Raw genomic sequence first — 16,081 nt, 5'->3', positions numbered from 1 at the left:
CTTATTTAAACAGCGTGCGCCTCTCTCTCTCTGAAGCGTGCAGGTGGCAGGACATGACGCGGATAAAACCATTTTTTATGATTATTTTTAGCTTTGTGATGATGCATTTCTGTGATTCTAATGTAATCAATGCAAAAACATTCAATGATCATTCCTTTTGAGAAAAACAAACCAAAATCAAGAGTCTTCATGACCAACGTTACAAAACGTAACTTTGGATTTCAAAACACATTTAAGGATCTCTTCAATAAAAGTTACTTTACAATTTTTGTATTATAGTTTTATTATCACAGCTTGTTTGGTACATTTCATTTGTCCAGAGAGTCTGGCCTCTCTCCATTGACAAGTGTTAACTTCCTTGAAGGCGGGTACTCTGTTGAAGTTTAAAACTATTGGATCTGCCCAGAGCCACTCTGGATCTGCCATAACCAATCGCTAACGTTTGGTCGTGACGTCGGCTTAGCATCGCTAGCGTTCGCCTTAGCCAACTCCTTCACCACTAACGGAGCGAGCTGGAAAATCAAACTGTTCTTAGATCAAACTGGATTTAGCCAAATAATTTGAACATCAACAACTTCTCAGTCCCTCCCCCCTTTCCGCTAAAGCCCAAACGGTCTCCTAAGCCCCTCCCCCCACAAGGGAGAATGTATGCGTGTGCATGAGCAGTGATTGACACGCAGTTAGACACCCCCCATGGCCCTGATTGGTGCATCTGAACAGGGAGCTGTGGATTTTTGCAAATCACACTACAGGCTGTAGGTGGTGCCTGAGGAGCCAGATTTTTTTTTAAATGACCTGCTTCATGTAGTTCTACTGGAACATAGGGTCAGTTTCAGCAAATATGACAGAAATTTAGTTTTATAAGTCTTACCTACTGCACCTTTAACTTATCTACAGAATTTGTTGTTAAACTTACGTCTCATGGACGCACAGGATCTGTCAGTCCACAAATCCACACACAATGGCTGCTACAGCCATGAGGCTGGGAAACTGGATACAGCCAGTTGTTGGTGTCCTTCCCTGATTGGCCGAGGCCTTGATTGGTACTTCACTCCACATGGTGGTGCAGAGAAGTAACCTACTCTGACAGGTTATATTATTTGTCCACAAGGGGCACTCATGAATTATTTAGAGGCCCTAATGTTGACCTTTCAAACAACATAAAGAGTTCCACCAGCTCGGTTTCACATTTGTCTGCAGATATATCAGATAAATATGTAACAGTTAATGCCGACGAGGTGTCCATTATTATATTTTATGTATTCATAGATCTCTATTTTAATATTAGTTCCAGCCTACTGATACGCTACCTTATTTATTTCTTTAATGTTCTGAGTTACATCAGAAATAAGACACACAGCTTTAGGCTGTAAAAAAAGGTTTTGTATTTTGGATACTTTTTAAAGCCTTCTGAGACAAATGACAACTCTGTATATGTGATAAACGGTTGTTTTCAACATGTTATTTTTCCTATATTTAGTGGAGCTTGTCGAGTGTCAGGAAATTAAAGGGCTGTGCTCAGACGTTCATTACAGCGGTATTTTTAGTCTGCTGTCTGTTTATTTGTTCTGTGGTTGAAATGATCTCAGAGCACTTTATATTCTCTTGGCTGTCATGTTTTTCTGTTTTTCTCTGAGTCAATTTCTGCATGTTTATGCTGTTCCTTTTGCTTTGGTCTTTTCTCTTTTTGGGATCGACAGATGTTACAGATTTCCTGCACATTTAGAATCACAAATGTTTAACGTTGAGTTGAGTGTTTTTTTCCGCAGACACTTTCAGACTAACTTGTTCACGATTGGCTCCTCTGAGTAATGCATGTGACGCAGAATTTGAAATAGTAAAGTTTGTTCCGTAAGGTTTAAAAAAAGCTCTGACACAGTAACCTTTTCTCGGAAAAAATTTAACTGTAAAAACGCTAAACGTACCCGACTGGCCTACGGTCGCCATAATCTTGAACGATATCATACGAACCAGTTGATGAGAATGCGTTGCTGTCTTTCTCCCTGTCTGTCTGTCTGTCTGTCTGCCTGTCTGTCTGTCTGTCTGTCACAGTATACCCACTAAAAAATCTCCAGGATTTCCATATACCCACTTAAAAATGCCCAATGCTACGCAACAACATATTTATGTGACAAAATGTTCATCCAGGCTCAGGTCCCTAATGTGAAAGCCCCCCTTTACTGCTTTATATTCCATTAGGTTTTGGATATTTTTTGAATGTCATCTGTGTTTTCCTTCTCATAGGATAAATAAAGGTATTCCATACCATAAATTGGTGTATAAAAGTGTATCAGAATGCAGGAAATTAAGTCTTTGATGCCAGGAAAAACAAAAGTGGTACAGTATACCCACTACAATACATTAGACTACACCACTGGTAACATATGTTGGACGGTAACAGGGTAACAGGGTGTTGCGTTCTCTGTCTGACCTTCGGGCTGATTTCCCCTCTGTTTCACGTTAACGTTAACTTTGAGTTTCCACTTGTTATTTCCAGCAGCCTGCTGCCGTCCAGCTCGCTGCACTGCAGTATCTTTTTATTGACAGGGAGGAGACTGTGTGTGTGTGTGTGTGTGTGTGTGTGTGTGCTTGCGTGTGTGTGTGGGAACAAAAACATGTCAACACATTTACAGTGTGGGGACTCTGGTCTTCACAAGGTTAACCTTAATTCATTTTATGGTTCAGACTGGGTTTTTGGTTACGATTACTCAGGTTTTGGTTTTAGTCGATTCACTGCAGAGTTACACGAAAAGATAAAAAAGTTGTGGAGTGTGTGTTTGTGCAGTTGTCATACTCTCAGTAGTCTTCAAACTGCGCATGCCAGTCAAGTCAGTTAAGTTTAGCAGTCTTTAGCCAAAAAAGGTGACTGTGAGCCAGGTACAGAGTCCCAGTCATTTCAGTTTAGCAGCCGTTACAGTTACAGTTTAGCTGACAAAATGTAACGTCCCGTTAAATCTAGAAAAATGATCATGGTTTGTAGTACTTCCAGGACACGAACACCTGTTTCCTGGTGAAAGTCTTGAGTTTTCTCCTTAACTTCTTCCGGGACATGACCTCTGCTCCCCCTCTTGAAAGCTCTGTGTTTTAGGAGCCAAACATCCCCCCCGACCTCCTCCCTACGAGGATCTTCACGTTCTTATACAGTGACAGTGATAAATACGAGGAATTCTTGCTTGCTACATAAAAACTGCAGAGAGGAGTCAACTACCACATCTGGACACAAATTAAGGCATTTCCTGTTTGTGTGCCAATCAAAGCATTAAAGCTCCTGTTTGGAAACAGTAAGGTGAAGTTAAAGAGATCTCTGTGTGTGTGTGTGTGTGTGTGTGTGTGTGTGTGTGAGGAGGTGTGTTCCCTGTGCTCCTCCTCTCTCTCTCTCTCTCTCTCTCTCTCTCTCTCTCTCTTTCTCTCTCTCTTTCTCACTCTCTCCTTCACAGAGAGCAGCAGAGTTAAGAATCAACCCACCAACTCACTCACACTCCACACTCTGCCTCTATTTCTTTTCATCAACACACACTCATGGATTATTATTATCACCTTCCTCTTCTGCTGCTGTGGACCTGCGGCTTCCTGCCAGGTGAGCGTGAGTTTAAAATGCTGCACAGAGGGGACATGAAAGATGCTTTATGCTATTTTACACTTAAAGGAGCCTCGTAGAGAGACTGACGAAATAAAAGTTTACGTACTTATTTTTTAAGCTCTCTTTTCTTTAGATCTAAAGGTACTTAACGAAACATGTAGAGTACAGTTCAAAAGGGTTCACAAGCTGCAGAGAGGGACATGAAAGGTGCTTTATAATATTATATAATATGCTTTTTCTGTTTGCAGCTGTAATTTACCTTCATCGTTCCTCAAGTGCATGGATTAAAAGTCAAATTGATCGTCTTATTTTGAAAGCCAACATCTAGGGAAGTGCTAATAGCTTCACTAACGAGCATTTTGAACCCCTCTATGTGATGTTCTGTGTGATGTTTTCTGTCAGAGACTGGATCTGAAATCGGAATGTTTTTAATGTGCACGTGTTGTCTTTCTGTGGGTGGATTTTTACAGCAGAGCATGTGGGTTTGTTCAAAGCAAATGTAAGCCTTTATAACATTTATTATCCTCTGTAGGACTTAATAAAGTCTTTCCAAGCCTCTGAAAGCCTTTCCAGAGTTTCCAACCAACTCTGATTTGACTAGCACTCTGTCGTCAGTGCTGGAGGAGTAACTGTCACTTGATGTGCAGTAAGACGGTGTTTCGTGTTGTTCTGGAGGTTAAAAGCTGAAGAGGAAGTGCAGAGTCAAATTGGTTTCCTTCCCATTATTTCATAATAGGTATTCAAATCAGTCAGTGTGCGTTATAAATAAGAACTGAAGCCCTGAGAGCGTTCCCCAGAGGCCATACGATCGCTCATCAGTGTCAGACAGAATGAGCAACACGTTTCTCAACTCAAACTCCACTTACTTGCTCGTTCTGCAGCTTTCTAAACAATCGGTAGTCAGTTAGTCTCGCATTGCCAGACCTTCCTCCACAGCACTGCAGAGGAAGGTCTGGCGAGTCCACACAGCATTCCTGGATGGGAGAAAAACGTGCTCTGGTTTATTGGGATTTCTTTAAACCAATCACAATCGTCTTGGGCGATGCTAAGCTCCGGACGGAGCCACGGTGCCTCTGCTAAATAGTCTCTGGAAGGAACTTGTTTTGGTGGAACATGTGGACGTTCTAAAGTAGTTTTAGTTGTGCAACAGAAAACTCAGATTGGACAGATAGTCTAGCTAGCTGTCTGGATTTACCCTGCAGAGATCTGAGGAGCAGTTAACCATAGTCCTCAGAAATCAGCCGGAGGTTAGAACGCCAACACAAAGAAACAGGAAGGGGACGGACATCCTGCCGAATTTCCGGCGGCACCTAAACAATCCCGGAAGTGGAACGTCGTGGTTATAGACTTTGTTGCGACCAACATTTGCTCCTGAACATAGCAGCTAATGTCGATGTGCCTTTGCGCAAAGTAGGACTGAACTATTAATCGTTTTCAAATCAAAATTGCGACTTGAAAGAATGCCATAAGCTAAACGTGAAGACCGCGATTAATCAAATGTGCAATATTTAGTTAAATGTTTGGTGTAACATTTGGTTTAACAGGGGACGGACATCCGGCAGGTCTTCCAGCGGCACCAGAGCAATCCCGTAAATGTAAATCCCGCTCTTCTTAGAGCTGTAGCTGTGTGACTGAAAGCGTTTTCCATGATGGGTTGTTATAGATACAAGATGATGTGTATCACTAAAAGTGCCATCTTGAACGCCCCTATGTAGATAAAATAGGATAGGAACGGCCATCTACAGTTGCCCAATATGCAAGAAAACGTGATGAAGTGCCTTTTAAGGTGTCCTACATGCTGGAAACTTTCTGTGCACTGGTGCCCTTTTTATTTATGTTGCCCCTGTCACTAAAACAGCCTGGGTCTGCCATTGATGTCTATCCTCTGGGGACAGCGAAAACAGTCGCCGTTCATTCATAAACACATCAGCGTATAAAACATGAAAAATGAAGATTGTTGGGTGTATAAAACATTTACGAGCTCAAATAAAATCAGGAAAGGCTCTCCGATAAAAGCAGGGACTTAAAAGAGACCGCTGACTTAGCTGACCTGATTTTCTCACACCAAATTTCATGCAAATTCTGGCCGTATTTACTTACATACATTCTTCAAAATTTAAGTATGTTTTCCTCTCTCTGAAATCTTACTCAACAGTTTGAAGATGAGATGAATGAAATGGCGGAAAGAGAAAAGGTCAGCAGGGGTCCTTACTGTTAGTAATCACCCTCTGTGAGCTGTTAAACATTTCACAGTAATCGTTGTGAATTATCTGCTGTCGGACGAGCAGAGTGGCCGACTAACATCCCAATCTTTAGGCGCCGCTGCTTCTGGCCGAGCAAATTCACAAATGACAACACTTTAGTCCAAGCGCATGAAACCAGAGACCATTTTCCTCTTTCACTCTGATTAAATTGTGTTTCCACACATTGAAGCTGGAGCGTTATGATCCCACGGGCTCTTTAATTAAGTTTGGGCAGAGTTTGGTGCGATGGCAGCGAGCGTGTGGATGATTCCCTCTGCAGGTCAGTGAGCTCCCGCTGGGAGGTGATGGGGTTTTCCTCCAGTAACTCAGAGGGTGAAATGGTTTTTACGGCACGTTTTTACGGCTTTTAGGCGGATCGTTAAACTCACAAGAGTCATGATGTTGTTGTTGCTGCTGGTCAGTCTGCGGTAGTTGGGAACGCCACACAGGAAGGAAGCAGTTTCCACAAAACACGCAAGCTTCTCCCAAAAAACACACTCCTGTACGATTATCTGGTGACAGTTTGCTGTCGATTTAATCACCTGGATGTCCCAGAAAGGTGGGGTTAGTCTCCTCTGGAAACACATGTTGCTGCCGTGTCTGAATCCCAGTTAACTGTCTTTAAAGGTCCATATCAAAAATCATTTTCTGGTTCACTTGTATTTTGCGTTTCTACTAGAAACAGGGGCGGAGCCAGGCATTGTAAACATTTGGGGGCTCAGCCCAAACCTAGGGGGCCTCCGGGTGCATGCAGCTATATGCACTCGAACCATTTGATAATAAAATGCCTAAAAATCTGCATATCATTTGGGAAACACATGATATGTTCCAAGAAAAAGAATCCTGTAGAGTTGATATCCTGTTTTATATCCAACTGTCTTCATCATTCTGAAACCAGAACACAACTAATGTTGAGGATTTTCACTCCTGCCACCTAAAGAGCGGCAAAAACTGTCTGATAATACTATTAGTTATATAAAGTATGGTAGAAATTTAGTGTAAACAGCATGACTATTCTTGAAGCCTGTTTTCAGTAGAGTTCACAGAATGAACGGCGATATTTCCGCAGTAACAGAACTTTTGCACCATTGATTTGCCAGAGAGACTGAGGGCCAGATGTACGTACATTTGCGAAAGTAGTGTTATCAGTGCCAACCACTACAACCCACTATACCGTAAATTGCGTGCATTTAAAAGCGCAATTGAATGGGCGATGGCAAAGAAATCCTGCTTAATGCGTGTTATTTCGGTGGGGAAATGTATGTATTGACTAGTGCGCTGTAGCAAAGCGTTAAGTACTGGTGCTATGATACGGCTGAGTGCAGACTGCCATATTCCCACTGCTGAAGCTACGACTGTTTGAAATGATCCTGATGCCAATATTTGTAATGTAGGGAGGAGTTTAACAACTGCTGGAATGGAATGTGAACGCTGAGTCAGAGATATGTCATCTTTGATTTCTTCTAACTGTAATATTGCATGGCTGCTTAATCTGTAACACTTAATGATTTCGTGTTCACTCAACAGAAAAAGTGTGATCCTTGTGGCAAAAATCCTTTCAGCTCGTCTCCTTGGTCTATGTCTTCGTCTTGCTCAGATTACTGCTGCCATTTCACCAGGAGGCGTATCCGAGGGAACCTGCTTCCTGGTTTACACCTGCTTTTAAGAGGCGGAGAATTTTCACCGCAAAATAGAGGCGGGCTTTCACGGGCGGTTTTTGTACATACCGCAGAATACATAATTAGGCGCACTTTACACTTCCCCTCCCATCTCTTTAAGGGAAACTCCCACTTTCTCCTTCACCCTCCCATGAATGCATATGCTTGACACAGAAAAGTGCAATTTGCCAATTTCAGTCCCTGCGACAGGCAGTCTGCACTTTTACCTCAGTGCGGCATGTTTGTACATACCTCGCCATGCGCACGTTGTGAAACAAATACGCCTGAAGTGGGCGCAAAAGCGTTAATACATCTGGCCCTGAGAGGCAATGACACAAAGTTGAAGTTATTTTAAAACCCTCAAAGATTCGGGGTTTCAGAGGAAACATTTGGGTCTGGAGCCCCAGAAGCCCCCCCCCCTCCTCACTCCGCCCCTGACTAGAACTTGTTTACATGCTTTCATGTTAATTTCAATGTCAAAGATTGTTGTTCCCATCAGTTTCTGAAAACAGGCTGTGGTGCATTTCTCTGTGGATTAAGCGTTTTGCTACTTTCACAGTATTTATATAGCACCTCCACCTGCTCTATAATCAAAACACACATGGAAATCTCACTTTTTTACAATATGGGACCTTTAAATCAACTCAGAAACTGTCCTGTGAATTGTTGAATCTCTCTGACACTCAGTGTGCTCTCTCTTGTATTCGACTCAGCTTTTACAAAACAAACCCGGAGAGAAATATTACTTGTCCGAGTCTGTCTGCACTTCTTAGTAACCACAGACATGCACGGTGGTTTTCTGTTGTCTGTAACGAAGACTTCAGGGACATAACAGTCCGGTACATTTGTCTGAAGCATAACAAAGTTTTATATAACTAAAGAAAAGACTCCTCTATTTCTTCCAAGCCAATCCCTGATACGTGTCATCTTATGTAAGGAGAAACTTTCAACACCAAACTTCATTCAAGAAATTCAGCATTTAGTGTGTCCTTGCCTTCCTCACTGGAAGAGATATTTACACCCCAGTATGTGACTCAACACATTTTTTCAAAGAGTTGGGAGTTTCCTTTGAATTCAGCTCATATTTTATCCACCGAGTATCAGGGTTTCAGTGAAATTCTGGCTGTGATAAAGTAAATACAACACTGAATATTTTGACATTAAAACAGGAGAGAAAACTACATAGATCAAACTTAGAAAAGCTTTTTTTCCTCACTTGCCTCTCGGGGCTTTTACCAGACTTTACTCCACAGTGATGTGGAGACTACAGCGTCGCCTCAGACTGTCGGAGGTTGTGACCTCTGACCTGTGCAGCGTGTCCGAGAGGTGAAAGGGTTATCTGTCCGTGGTCAACGTGAGCGTCAGGCTGCAGCGATTGCTGAGCCAATAGAGCCGTCTGCCTGCCTGCTGGAGGAAGTGACACAGACGGCATTTTTTGGGCTGCAAGCTGATTGCACTTATTTCCCCCACTTCTGCATCTGATTTGAAACCTGGAAACTTTGCAAAAACAGCACAGACTTTGTTTCTCTTCTGACAAAAAAACCCTCTCTTCAATGCTGCAGTAGCTGCAGCTGGATAGTGATCTTTGTTCTCTTTTATTACAGCAGCGAAGACACATCTGGAAAAATCACACAAACAAGTCGCAGAGACTCCTCTGCTGTTTAAAGAATTTTAAAAATGTGTCAGCGAGGATCATCCACATCAGTCACATCATCGAGTGGCAGCGACGGGAGGCCGTCAGATTTGAAATCTTGGATCTCTGTTCTGCCAAATCTCTCTCCGTCCGTCGGCAACCGCTCCGATAAATCAAGCAGGCCTTTGGCTCGGCTCAGACTGGATTCACATTTCCTTCTCAGCTGCAAGGACGCAAACACACCTTAAAGGGAGAGACGATTTACCCATCATTCCTCTTTCCCAGTGTGTTTTATTTTGGTCCTCAGGAGCCAAATTCATCACCGCTGGCAAACAGTCGCACAGCAGCACGCAGAGTTTTCCGAGGGCTCATTTTACACAGCTGGAGGAGACAAACGGCAGGAACTACTTCAGCATACAGGCCTCAGGGTCATGGTGGGGTCTCAGGTCACAGGACATTAGTGCCTGGCTAAAGAAGCAAAAGCACTTAGGGCCCTATCTAGCACCCGGCGCAGCGCGGCGCAAAGCCCGACGCAAGCGTCTTTACTATTTTAAGACCGTCCAGCGCCCGCGTCATTTAAATAGCAAATGCATCTGCGCCCATGGGCGTGCTGGTCTTACAGGGAGGTGTGTTCAGGTGCATTCTGGGCGTGCTGGTCTTACAGGGAGGTGTGTTCAGGTGTATTCTGGGCGTGCTGGTCTTACAGGGAGGGGTGTTCAGGTGCATTCTGGGCGTATTGCTATCTTGAGGCAGTGGGAAGTGATCGCTCCATTGACCAACAAAAACCTGGTCTAAAGTCAATAACGCAGCATTTCATTGTTATTTTAACAGAGCATTAGTAGAATGCTCCTAGGCTCGTGCACAGCGTGCGCACACTATGCTTGTTACACACACAGGGACGCACAGCAGCACACACACATGCAGAAGATTACAAATAAAAATATTACGGTGTAAATCCTCCATCATAATATCAATGCTCCAAGGTCCAAACACGCCTGGCTTTTAAAGGGAATGGGAGATGATCTCTGATTGGTTGATTGCATGTTACGCCCAAAACACCCCTCTGATTAATGAAGACACTAAGTACAACCCTTTTGAACCATGCGCCCAGCGCACGGACCCTTTTTTCCTCTGTCAAATTGGCAAAAGTGGATTTGGACACGCCCTAAACACACCTGCGCCAGGCGCTTCACGCCGTGCGCTTAGATTGTTAAAATAGGGCCCTTAGAGTTCAGATGGTCGAGGCTGGCACATTTCATGTGATAAGTGCAAATCCAAAAAAAAAGAAAGAAGGCGACTGACTAAGGTCAAAGAGGCAACAGATTGTCATCCCCGGAAAAAAAAAACGACCTCGTAATGAGACACACAAGAATATATACATTTTCTAACAACTGCTCCGTTCACTTAAAAAATTACGCCAAATCAGTCCTGAACCATGTTAGGGAAGAATTCAGGAGCAGCATAACCCATTTCACATACGTGAAGAAGACTCGGGAGACTCTGATGACTTACACAGAAGCATTTAATGAATTCCTAATTGAGGAGAAAATGTAGGCAGGCAGTACAGTTCCTGTCTTCCTGAATGAGTATTTAAACTCATGCTGCAGGAGTTACGTTTACCTGAACCTTTAAGGAAAGCAAAGATATTGGGGGTCAGCCCTATGTTCCCACAGCCCAATGGTCCCAAATTTCTAAGATTTTTCTTAAAATTAGGCCCTATGTTCCCACAATTTTTTGACATTTTCAAAATTAGGTCTTGTGTTCCTATATTTCCCTTCAATTTAAGCCCTATCCTCCCACAACATTTTTAGGGTTAGGGTTAGGGGTTAGGGTAAGGGTTAGGGGATACAATCTGATACAAATTTATGAAAAAGAAAATATGGGAACATAGGGCCTAATTTCGTGGCAGTGATGGCCTAAAGGTAAAAGAAACAAGCTTGTTCAATCCCCAGACTGACAGGATAAAATCTGGGAGGGGAAAGTGAAAGAGCAGCGCTTGTCCCTCCCTCATCACCACCACTGAGGTGCCCTTGAGAAGGCTGTTAACCACAACCGCTCCAGTGGAGCTGCTCAGTGGCCAGCAGATCAGACTGTGGTTGTGCTAGCTTCCAGGTATGAATGTGGAACTGTGTGAATGTGACAGGTCGTCGTTGCAAATGAGAATTTGTTCTCAATGGATAACTAAAGGTTAAATTAAAAAATTAAAAAATCTTAGAAATGTGTGAACATAGGGCTGTGGGACCATAGGGCTGTCCCCAACTAAAGCCTAGTTTTCACTGACCTCCAAATGGTGACAGTCCTGAAACAAAACCTTCCCTTATCATGCAGCTGCCTAGGTTCCCTGAATCTGACACACACATACTGATACATGAAGAGGTATAGTTATTCGAGAGGGGCCGAATATTCTCGTCCCCTGACCTGATGTTGTCTAAACTTTCCCTTTGTCTCATCATACCACAACATGGTGTTTCTGGAAATGCCACCGCAACCTAGAGCGTCATAAAGTGACACCAAGAGTACCGACCAAGCTTGTTAAAAAAATGACGCCAATGACGAGGGGTACCCAGAGCGTCAAAAAATGTCGCAGATGGAATTATATTGGACTTAGTTGAAAGCCCACTGCGTCTGACTGAGATGCTAAAGGAGACTTTTTTTTTGCCAAGCATTTCTATGATATATAAACATCTGTCTATGCTCAACATGCTGCTCTTATTTCAGAGAGACTGACAGTTTCTGGAGAGCTGAATAGAAATAAAGCTGAAATAGTTGGAAGCTCACCGGAGCTTCTGAGCACAAAACCATAAGGAAGGAAAAACTAAACCTTCCTTGTGATGATCTGATAGCGGAATTATGCCTTGAATTGTCCTGACTCATAATGTATTATTCTATTTTCTATCCTGTATTTGCATTATACAGATTGGACTTCTGTTGAAAGGATGAAATCATTTATTTCCTCATTTTTTCCAGGCTGCTATCAGTTTCCTGCCGTGGAAAATAAAGTTTTAAAAAGCACATTGACGTCACTTTCTTCATCATTTATTATCTTGCTTTTTGTCAAACTTTGGCAGCGTTACAAAGTCTTCTAGTTCTCCCTTTCTCCTTTCAACTGGCCGTCCGGATAAAGGTTGTAATTGAAACCAGAGGGAGGTCCAGAATCAGGAGCAGGGAGGACAGAGGAAGAGGAGGGAGGGAGGAAGTGTGAAGGGTTTCGTGTGCCTCCTTCCTCAGGATGGATTTCATTTGTGCCGGTTTTATGGTAATAAAATAATTCACACATTAACTGCTGCTGTATAAGAGCGTGAAGATCCTTGTAGGGAGGAGGTCGGGGGGGACATTTGGCTCCTAAAATACAGGGCTTTCAAGAGGGGGAGCAGAGTTCATGTTCCAGGAAAAGTTAAGGCGAAAACACAAGACTTTCACCCAGGAAACAGGTGTTCATGTCCTGAAGAAGTTAAGGAGAAAACACAAGACCTTCACCCAGGAAACAGGTGTTCATGTCCTGAAGAAGTTAAGGAGAAAACACAAGACTTTCACCCAGGAAACAGGTGTTCATGTCCTGAAGAAGTTAAGGAGAAAACACAAGACTTTCACCAGGAAACAGGTGTTCATGTCCTGAAGAAATATTCCGTAGGATATCATACAAATTGTTGTGCAAAAGTTTTCATACTTAGTTAAGTTTAGAAAAAGATGTTGATTTGGGTTCAAATCAGACGTTACTTGTGAGGGTGGACGTGATGTAGCTCTGTTTGTTCCATAAAGTAAAATTATTTTTAAACAGGACACAAACCTCCGTCTCCTGGGTGACAGTCCTGTGTTTTGATTAACTTGGCACTCTTACGGCTACATTGCACGCGAACCATATGCGGAGCTGATGTTCCAACACTACGCTAACACTATAATCAATGAAACTGGCGATACCAGACATGAGAGCAGCGTAGTGGTGCGTCTGCTCCGCAGAGATCCGCTCTACAAGCATAAAAATAGGACAGTCTTCTATTTATATATGTTACATGTGGTGTGTGCGGCCCTTTGACACAGAAATGGATCATAAAGTGTCTATATTTCTTTTAAATTAAACTACCGATAAACAGAAGACGACATAATGACTGTGAATGAACGTATTGGCAGTTTGGTTTCTATTTCTTGTTTCCCTCACCTGCGTCCTCTAAAAACAGCTGACAGTATTATGTTTTCACAGCTCTGTGCCGGCTCCAAAAACTACGCCGTGTGTGCGCAGCAGGTGTAGCCGGTTAAAAGATACATTCTGCGGCACATACGCTCCGCTAACGGTCCGCAAACGTTAGGCCTTCAATGTAGCCAAATACTTCATCACCTTACTTTGCTACTAGGGCGCTGTCACTATAAACGTACGTATTTATAGAATAGAAAAATAGAGAATTAATGAAAATTAAGATTCGCAATTGCTGCTTAAATACACAACCTATGTGGGCGTTTTTCGTGGAGAGGACAGTCACCATTTTGTAATTGTTTCATTTCTTTTAACTCCAGAAATGTTTGAATCCTGGTTCAAGTTCTCAAACTTTGTGTTGAAAAGTTATTATTATAAAGATTATTTCTTACAGTGTTGTCATTTGGTTCCATTATACTGGAAGGTGTTGACATTATTTTGTCCCTCCACATACCTGCGGGTTCGGACTCGATATGAGGAACACCTGTGTGTAATTTTTTCCTTTTCGTGGGAAAGTTAAGAAGGAGAAACAAAATGTAGGTTCCAGGCCAGAGGGGCTCTTAGAAGGAAACTCTCTTGATTCCAGGAGATCTTTGAGTGATGAAGTGTAATTTATTTTGTGGAAGCAGTTAGAGACTTTCCTACATTTCAGAGAGAAGGGAACATAAAGCTCCATTCAGAGGGTTTAATGTGTAATGTGATGGAGAGACAGCAGAGAGACGGTTCTTCCAAGAAGAAGTGTTTCCATGTGGCCGTAGAAATGTCGTCTTTACACGCCATTTTTCTCGGATTCATGTGGTTATACTGGTTATACGGTTGGTTATACTTGTTAAGCGTTGATGAAGCGTGTTGTGTGAGCTGAGTTTCTTTTGCTGTGTTTCAGATCTTCAGCTCTGCTTCAACTTCGACACGAAGAACTTCAAGATCTTCTCCGGGTCCAAAGAAAACCAGTTTGGTTACACGGTCCAACAGCACGAGGTGGGAGAACGCCAGTGGTGAGAATCCCAGTTCACTATTATTCCCCCACATCCGTAGAAACCAGTCGGTACACTGGTCTGACTGCATCTATAGAAACCAGTCTGTACACTGGTCTGTCTGCATCTATAGAAACCAGTCTGTCCACTGGTCTGTCTGTATCTATAGAAACCAGTCTGTCCACTGGTCTGACTGCATCTATAGAAACCAGTCTGTACACTGGTCTGACTTCATCTATAGAAACCAGTCTGTCCACTGGTCTGTCTGCATCTATAGAAACCAGTCTGTCCACTGGTCTGACTTCATCTATAGAAACCAGTCTGTCCACTGGTCTGACTGCATCTATAGAAACCAGTCTGTCCACTGGTCTGACTTCATCTACAGAAACCAGTCTGTCCACTGGTCTGTCTACATCTATAGAAACCAGTCTGTACACTGGTCTGACTTCATCTATAGAAACCAGTCTGTCCACTGGTCTGACTGCATCTATAGAAACCAGTCTGTCCACTGGTCTGTCTACATCTATAGAAACCAGTCTGTCCACTGGTCTGTCTACATCTGTAGTAATTAAGTCTTTCAGAATTCACGCAACAAGTTAGGAAGTGATGCAGCAGTAGCGTTGTGAATGGCCAGCAGAAAAAAAGCTCCTTGAGCAGAAATGGATAAAGAAAAGGGTCTTTTGAACGGCAAGTCTAGTTTAAAACCCTTCTAGATGGTTCTCTCCACAAGACTAAAGTTATCTGCATGAACTGTCTATGTGAACTGAGTTACTGCCGGAGTAAGTTCAGTCTCAAATACCACTCAAGCATTAAAAACTTGAAAAATATCCCTTTTAAAGAACATTTAGAACAGATATAAAATGTGCGATTCATTTAAGGTGCAGTAGGTAAGATTTATAAAACTAACTTTCTGTCATATTTGCTGAAACTGACCCTATGTTTGAGTAGAACTACATGAAAATTTGGCTCCTCTGGCACCACCTACAGCCTGTAGTGAAATTGACTGCTCCCTGTTCAGATGCACCAATCCGGGCCAGGGGTTGTCTAACTGCGTGTCAACCACTGCTCATGCACACACATTCAATAGGCTCGTTCGAGATGAGCCAGGTCTGCGCAGAATCGATCACCGGCGATCGCCGCCCAATGCATGCCGGTTAGATGTGTGTCCGACTTGATCCCGACTTGCTCTGACGTCATGCACACGTGTGGGCAACGATAATCTCACGAGATCAAGGCGGCCACAGTTGTTAGAGCCAGGCGCCGCAGTTGCTCTCCACCGACTGCAAGAGCCAGGCGGACCCAGGGAATGCTGGGAAACGCCAGCCTCTCAGCTGATCTAACAGCTGATTGGTTCAGAATCGACTCAGTTTTATATAAACTTTTTATTGATTTTGAATCGGAGGGATTTTAACTGCTATTTGTCTGATTTAAAGGCTCATTCTGTACAAACCACATGTTGTGTGACTGGTAGTGATGTTTAGAAGTCAGAGAGACTAAATCTGTTCAGATTACAGATCATCTACAGTGTTGTTAATTAAAATCAGCAACAGATTGCATGTAGAGCATTTTAACAGCTACTCTGTCATAATTAAAGCAACTGAAGACTGTGTAGGAGCTGATATATGGGTCAGATAACATTTTACTAAATCAGAATCGGACCACAGTGTTTCTGTGACTTCCTGTTCAGCCTGAATGCTGCTGGAATCGGCTGGAAACTGTCCGACTTGACAGAGGAGTTTTGTCCCCGCCCCCTGCTGCTGCCGCCTGCTCTCATCCACTTTACAGGCGAGGAGCAGTTCATGAA

At 43.0% G+C, this 16,081-nt stretch overlaps 2 protein-coding genes across 2 annotated transcripts in view; both read left to right on the top strand.

The window, feature by feature from the left end:
- The window catches only part of LOC116036403 (NLR family CARD domain-containing protein 3-like), a 1,020,880-nt gene that overhangs the window by 391,694 nt on the left and 613,105 nt on the right, over positions 1–16,081 (top strand). The gene's annotated exons all lie outside the window — the stretch shown is intronic.
- Positions 3,445–16,081, top strand: part of LOC116054929 (integrin alpha-11-like) — a 61,560-nt gene continuing 48,923 nt past the window's right edge. Inside the window, exons 1-2 of the mRNA XM_031306682.1 lie at positions 3,445–3,577; positions 14,187–14,298. Of these exons, the coding sequence (XP_031162542.1) occupies positions 3,520–3,577; positions 14,187–14,298 (170 nt within the window). The 5' untranslated portion in view covers positions 3,445–3,519. The remainder of the gene's footprint in view (positions 3,578–14,186; positions 14,299–16,081) is intronic.

Source organism: Sander lucioperca, chromosome 7, assembly GCF_008315115.2.
Source record: "Sander lucioperca isolate FBNREF2018 chromosome 7, SLUC_FBN_1.2, whole genome shotgun sequence".
Classification (NCBI taxonomy): domain Eukaryota; kingdom Metazoa; phylum Chordata; class Actinopteri; order Perciformes; family Percidae; genus Sander; species Sander lucioperca.
The sequence above is the reverse complement of the archived record's forward strand: the minus strand, read 5'-3'. Positions and strand labels throughout refer to the sequence as shown.